The sequence below is a fragment of the Marmota flaviventris genome, chromosome 3, assembly GCF_047511675.1.
Source record: "Marmota flaviventris isolate mMarFla1 chromosome 3, mMarFla1.hap1, whole genome shotgun sequence".
NCBI lineage: Eukaryota > Metazoa > Chordata > Mammalia > Rodentia > Sciuridae > Marmota > Marmota flaviventris.
This window is the reverse complement of record NC_092500.1, coordinates 173,250,989-173,258,452: the sequence shown is the minus strand read 5'-3', so window position 1 is coordinate 173,258,452 and position 7,464 is coordinate 173,250,989. Positions and strand designations below refer to the sequence as shown.

The 7,464-nt window shown below is 49.2% G+C and overlaps 1 protein-coding gene across 1 annotated transcript; it reads right to left on the bottom strand.

The window, feature by feature from the left end:
• Positions 1–1,225: 1,225 nt before the first annotated feature.
• On the bottom strand, positions 1,226–7,205 carry LOC139705120 (protein FAM90A13-like). Its single transcript, XM_071609331.1, has 6 exons — positions 7,194–7,205; positions 5,798–5,974; positions 5,157–5,356; positions 4,615–4,729; positions 3,030–3,979; positions 1,226–1,406 (listed from the first exon to the last, which is right to left on the bottom strand). The coding sequence occupies exons 1-6, from the start codon at positions 7,203–7,205 to the stop codon at positions 1,226–1,228; spliced, it is 1,635 nt and encodes a 544-aa protein (XP_071465432.1).
• Positions 7,206–7,464: the final 259 nt, after the last annotated feature.

Below are 7,464 nucleotides of genomic sequence, written 5' to 3'. Positions count from 1 at the left end.
TGCAAATACACCTGTGGGTTGAGAAGTCTTTTGGTACAGATGTTCTCATACGAAGGAAAATCCAGAAAGTATTAGAGGTTGCATGTTTTCAAAGCACTATTGCCATTTCAGCCACCTGCACGGGAAACAGAAACAGTTTCAGGCTTTCACAGTTTCCCATGTTATACTGATAGGGAGATCTTCAAGTCACTCTCAGACCACACTTTGCCATTCCAATGAAGCCTTTATTGTGGGCCAGCAGGGGACACTCTACTCTCTAAAAGCCAGGTAGTCAGAGTGGCGCACCCCCTTCTCTTTGGCCTCCTACTGAAGCCAGAAACACACCAAAGGTATGTTTGGGGGTTTTACCCAATACAAGCAAGCCAAGTCACAGAAGCAGGAGAATGCAGTCAGGTGATGGGAGGCTAAGCCAATCCACATGATCCCAGTTACCCCAGGTACACCAAAAGCACCACATACCCCACTTACACCAACCGTGCCCAGTCACCCCAGTTACAGAAACAGAGCCCAGTTACCCCTAGTTGCACAGAGCCCAGTCACCCCAGTTATACAAACAGAGCCCAGTTACCCCAATTGAAGAAACAGAGCCCAGATACCCCAGTTACAGAATCACTGCCCAGTTAGATAGTTCATGTTCTAGAGGGTCTCCACAACAGACGGAAAAACAACAATGACCTTTCTAGTTGGCATAACTGTTTCACAGAATGGAGTTCCTAAACAAAATGGATTCCATAGACTAAAGACATTGGTCTCATCACGACCAATAGGTAGTGGCTGTCTTTTGGGGGAGATTGTCCTCCAGGTTTCAAGTTGGAATGGAAAAATTCAGAAAGGACCATACCAGCCAGTTGCAGAAATATGAAAGGAGTAAGAAAGGAGGGGTTGCATTATGTTTTCTGTCACCTTTGAGCTAAGTGTGCACAAATTTCTCAGGTGCCTCGGGATCTGAGCAAAGTCCCCTTGCCCTGTGACCTGAGAAGTGCAGTCTTGTCTCTGGAATTCTCGGTGAACCAGAATGAGAGGGAAGATGAAGAAGAGCACATGCTGGGGCTCCTAAAAGAACCTGAACCAACACAGATACCAGCTCTGATGGACAGAGGCTTCACCTTGGGTATTCATAGGGACTTCTCCTAGGAGCACATGGAGGATTCTGTAGGGTGTGTCTACAATAAAACTGAGAGTTGCTATGCAGGTTGTAGATTGACCTGTAATGTCTGTAGGGGGCTCAAGGGTCTGACTCCTCCAATACCACTGCAATCTGTAGGAATTCCTTGTCTCCATGCACCAGGGCACAGAAAGCCCCACAACCCGTTTTTAATCTCACTGTCACATGCACACAGGTGACTGATCCACCTCTGCGCATCAGAGAATCAGGCTCCATTTCAGGGACATTCTTGGCCCTATGCCTGCTCAAGGGGGAGATCAGGGGCACACATGAAATGCATCATAGGCATGCCTTTTTCTGGTCCAGTCATGGCTCTGGCACCCGGGTGTTCTGCACACCTTTCTTTTAGACCCTAGTATGCGTGAGGTGGGCCCAGAACAAAGTACTCCTGAGTGCACACTGTGGAGCCCATACCATTCCTTCATCCTCTGCATTGTCCAGACTAATCCCCCCACCTCTCCACCCCTTCCTTCCCTTTCTAAATGTGCATCACTTGGTGAAGGTTGCTCACAGCATGGGTGGGAGAAGGAACTCCTATGATAGTTGGGGGGCCCAGGACAGACCCCTGTATATATGGCACTCTCCACATCTGGAGTGGAACTAGGAAAGGTACAGGAAAGCTAATACTGAGGGAAAAATCAAATCTGAATATAGAATGCATCTCAAGAGCTGCCTTGCTCAGACATCAGTGTTCACATATCTCCATTCTTTCAGGCTCCAAACTCAAATTGAGGAGCTCTCTGTTTCTCCTCCCTGTTTTCCTGCAAGATCACCTGCCTGTGGATCAGAATCCACATCACCCCAGACTCTGTCTCTGAATAGGGACAGCCATGTCAGTGCTATCTGGAGACGGGAGTGTCCAGTTGATAAATCTTGGCTAAAATACCACAGAGTCATTCAGGACCCTGGACACACATGTTCCCAGACATAGGAAATGGGGACTGGGTGTGAAGGACGAGAGCTCCTTCCACCAGCTGCAGTGGTTCCATAACTGCTCACAGTTAGGAGCACCCAGAGAGAGAGTTGAAAAGCATCAATGTTCAGGCCTCCAAATCGCAAGTGACTTCTTTGATCTGGGATACACAATTCCACCCATTTATTATGGTAGTATGGGAAATCCAGTGATATCCTGAACTGCACCAAATGAATGATCTTATTTGCCACGTGGACATCACCTGAGACATTCGGGATGTCCAAGTCATTGCAATTGAGCACCAGGACACAATAAATGCAGTTTGCAGGAGAGACAAGGTACAAAGGCACATGCCTATTGAGCACTCCAACGATGCACACAGTAAAACAAGGGGAAAATTGTATGAGGATTCAGAGAAACGTCAAGTACATGATTATCATAAGGGGCAAGGAACAAAAAAAGGCAAGGCCAGGGAAATTGCCCACCATGCTTTCCATAGCCACACTCGAGAGTCAAGAAGGTCCACTGCAGTCCAGGACAGAGGTCCCAGTGATCAGCAGGTGTTACACTCCATGCGGTCATAGGACAAAAGGGACAAACTTGAGCCTTCTACTTCTGTTCCACTTCCATCTCTACACCTGAATAGCCACTCCATTTGTCATCCCATGGACAGCCTGTGGAAGGTGACATGAGCACCTTGGACAATCCCCTGGAAACCCCATTCAGAGGAGTCTCTCCTCTGAGTTCTGGACAGGTGGCTGTGCGTCAGAGGCAGGGTCTGTGGCTGTGCCAGAGCTTTCTGAAGTTTCAGCTTTTGCTCCTACTCCATAGCTAGGAAGGTCCTGTGACCCTGGTGCCACCTGCTCCTGCATCTTTGCTTCCTCAGCCCAAGAGACTCTGCAAGTCATTGGAGCCCCAAAGGCTATTCTTCCCTGCTATGGTGTGCCTCACTCCATGTCACTGTCCTCAGAGGAGGACGACACCTGAAGGTCTTCATAGAGGACACTCACTGGCTCATGGGAGCTGGGACTGTCCGACTCATCAAGATAGGGAGGAGTGTCAGCAAGAGCACTGGTCTTTGCAGTGGGAGAGGAAGGGAGATCGGCAATGAACCTGGATCTCCACCAGTTCTTGTGCATTCTCTTGAAGAGCATTCGGAGGGGCTGTCGGGGAACACAGCTGGGTGCTGGTGGACTCGATTTGGTGCAAGGCTCGACTGGATTCAGGAAAGGGCTTTCCTTGGGAGGGCGAAGATCCATGCTGGAATCATGGGCTGGAGATTTTCTGGTCACCTGGGGTGACCCTTTTAGTCCGATACCACTTGTATCTTGCCAAGCAGGCAGAGACTTCCTAGCCTCCGAGCCTGGCCTGCAGGTGTTCCCCCGTGGAGTGAGACTGTGCCCCAGCCTGAGTTTCTTTGGGGCGTTCTGGCCAGTCTGGATGTGGACCTGAGCTTGTCTCTTGCCTGGGGCCTGGAGGCTGAGTTTGTGGCCCTGGCCCTGTGGACATGCTGCAGGCTGCAGGCAGGGCTCTTTGCTCACATCAGGACACCTGGCTAGTGATGGAGGGTGGAGCACATGGCCCCCTCCGAGAATTTTGGCAGAAGTCTGGGCAACTTTAGAGGAGACAACCTCTGGTGTTTCAGGTGCTTTCTTCCCAAGGAGGCCAGGGTTCTGCCCTGAGTGCCTTGCTACCAGATGGATGGTGCCAGGGACGCTCACATCCTGTTTTTTCTGGATCCCGGGACCTGAGTGGAGTCCACGTTTGGGTCTCTGAAAGGGATGTGCGCTAGTGAAGGTGAGACTCTCATCCGAGCTCTGGACACAAGGCTGACTCTCAAACCCAGAGCCCAGGACACACCTCGTCCTGGTCGTGTGGACGGGCAGTGGCCTGCTGGGTTTCTGGAGGAAAAGACAAACACAGGAAGCTTTCCTGAGTCCCTGCACTCAAGCACCAACAAGGCCCACCTAAACAGGAATTCGGCTACAGAACATAGAGTGGAACAGGAAGACAAGTCATCAGCCCAGGAAAGGAAAAGGGGTGCTCCACCTCCACCTCCATGGCCATCAGCCAAAGACCCATTCCAAGAACGACTTGACATGTTTCAGGGCACATTGGGAAATATCCCGTTCTTAATCGGAGGTCTCATGCATTGAGATGGGCAGGGCTCGTTTGTGTGTTTTTCTGTGGGATGCAAATGGCTAATGCTCCTCTCAGCAGATGTGGCCACTGAGGAGTTGGCCTACAGAAGCTGAGAGTGTTCTCCCACTTTCAATAGGAATATGCCTGCATCGGACATGGTGTCCTTTGAGACGTTGGAGTCAACTCTGCCCCCATGGGCCCATGCACCACGTCATGGGGAAGATGAAAAAAGTACCACACAAAATTAGAAAGAGCAAATGTGAAAGACCCCAAGCTTGAGTCCCATTGGGCTTAAATGTTGATAGCCAATCCCTCAGGCAGAAGGGCCACAAAGAAGGAACTTATCAGGCTTCTCCAGGACACCAAAAGAGCAGGCCACCATGCACATACTCACCCTTAGGTAGGCACTGGGTTCTGTCTCTTCCTTCCATTTGGGTTGCTGCCTCTCCTGGGGTCTCCTATGGGAACTCCCTGTCTGGAGTAGAGCCTTTCCCCGTTCCTCTTCTTGCCTGCAGAAACACGATGGTATTTGGATGAATGCAGAGGAGGGAGCGAAATGAGAGGTGCCCATTTTCTTAGTGTCACCTGTGCTACCCTGGGTTCTCCCCCAAGTTCTCCTCCTACAACACCCAGTCCCTACATCCACGCAGCCCTTCTCCTTTCCCACTAAGTAGTTCCATGTGGACACATTGCTTTTGTGCCTCCCGTGGTCATGTTCCTAGTGCTGCCCTGAACCTGTCCCTTTCTGAATTGAATGCACAGTAGAATGAGCTGCAGGCTGCGGCTTTGGGACATGGAGTCCTTGTCTATCTCTCTCCATTGACCCAGTCATTAGCTGCATGTGAATGTGTGGAGATGACTATGTGGAGAAAGAGAGACACCACCCCCCTGGAGTTCCGTGCCCGAGGCTTGGATCCCAGCTTCCCCATCCCTCACCTCTGCACCTGGCCCTTCATTCTGGCTGGCTGCTCACAGGCCCCTGTGTTCTGGAGATTCCTAGGCTTGCTTGGTGCCTGGTTCTCCTTCTCTTTCTTTGGGCCCAAGGGTTGTGGGGCCAGCGCACCATCCCAGCACTTGATGGGGCATCTTCTGCTCCTCGCAGTGTGTCCAAAAGCCCCACAGTCCTTACACTTCAGCTGTTGGTGGAAAAGCACAAGTTGTCAGGAGTCAGCCCAACGTTTTACAGACAAAGAGAGATTTTAAGTCTTAGTTTCCTCTCATTTTAGGTCAGGCACTCAGGCCTGTGAACCATGAATTTCTAGGATTTTTAAGGTCCTAGAACACATTTGTGGAATCATGTATTATACGGGGGCACTGGAAGGAAGGTTTGGATGTTGCAACTTGAGGACGCTGGGCCAGATTCCAACAGGATAAACGTTGGGCTGCATGGGTTTCAAGGGGTTCCATAAGATGCCTCCTCCCATTCTAGGAAAGGACTAAGCTGAGAGGAGGTTCCCGGGCAGGTCCTCGTGGGTTGGAATGGGAGAATTGGGTGGTAGAGGCAATCTGAGAGGATGTAACCAAGATTCTGACCTGTGTCACCCCCTGGCTTCCCATTGCCTCCAATGTCCACATACCCTGGGGTCCTCCTCTTCAGGGGGAGGAGCCCTATGCCCCACAGCTCCCCTCTGCTGGTGCTTCTTATTCTGGATTTGAATGAGGCTCGGGGCCAGAGGCTGTGAGGCATGCTCTGCCGACTGTCTCATCTTCTTCAAGTCAGGTCCCATTCCCTCAGATGCTGACATTGGGCTTTCCTAGGTCCAAGAGAAAAGAAAAAAGTGTCATGACCAAAGTCAAGATGGGATCTTTCATTTATTCTCCACATTTTGGCATGGAGCACATCCCATGATCTGGGGAGCCCAGTAGAATAGGTGGAGCACACATGGGTGCACAATCAAGGGAGGAGTAGGCCAACTACTGCGTTTGACAAAAATAAGATACTCCAGGCTCTTAGAATTATAGCAGAGTGAATGCATGATTCCTGTAGGTACAATAAAGCAATCTTAACCAAAGGGAACAATTTTGACTCTATCAAAATGATAACGAAAAGAGGAAAGGTGAAGAGAGGTAAACCTAGTTCATACAAAGAGAGATCAAAAGGAATTTCATCTTAATACAGAGATTTGCAGAGCATGATTATCCAGAGTCATTCTTTGCAAAGTCAGACGTCATGAGCTAGAAATGCTAGTAGATATCCAAGAATGTCCTTGTATATCTGACCTAAGCAGATTGACCTTGAGAAATATTTCCAAATTAATGATACAGAGAGCAAGCTCAGGATAGGTTCAGTGGTAATGAACCTAACCAAATAGAGAAGCTGAGGACTAGTAGATATCCAAGAATGTCCTTGAATATCTGACCCAAGCAAATAGACCTTCAAATATATTTCCAAATTAATGATACAGAGAGCAAGCTCAGGATTGGTTCAGTGGTAATGAACCTAACCAAATAGAGAAGCTGAGGACGTGGGGGGTTCAATGTTGAATTTCACCCAACCCAGCCTTCAAAAAGTTCTAGAGAAAGGTTTCTTAAACTCTTCTACAGAAAGAAAGGGAAAAAAAATCATCCCCAAGGCAAGGTGTGGGGTCACGATGATTCTCTACCATAACATGATATAAGAAAAACAGAGCAAGACAATGATAGCTATTGAGTGGCAGAGAAGAATGAAATTATGACATTTTCCAAACAAGCTATGGATGGAACCAGTGTACATCCTTTGCTAGACATGCCAAACCAGTGTTTGTTCCTAGGTGTGGATACTGAGGGGAGAAGCTACCCTAAAGGGGGAAGGGGGAAGGGGAGAGGTGGGTGGGGGAGGGGGGAGGGGGGAGGGAATGGAAGAGCAGTTCAGAAGAGAGGGGAAAATGGGTAGAGGAAGGCTGGGTGAGGATGACCCAAAACTTCTATGTGCCTGTGTGGAAATAGCACAGGGAATAACATTGCTCTATCCATCGGAGGTAGTCCCTATCCTACCCAAGGGTCCATGGTAAACTACAGCAGTTTTCATACACATTGATCCACCTGCTCACAGGTATCAGAAGGCTGCAGTAAATATTCTCTGAAATTGCAAAAGTTCTGTGGTGATTTGAACCTCGAATGACCTATTTGATCCTCCTCAGCATAAAGAAACACTCTTGAAAAATCTTAAATCCACAAGCACCTCCCCCTCCATCCTTAACATTTTCCCCATCTACATGTCTTCTAAGGAATCTTCTGTAAACTACCTGGGCAAAGAAAACCAACC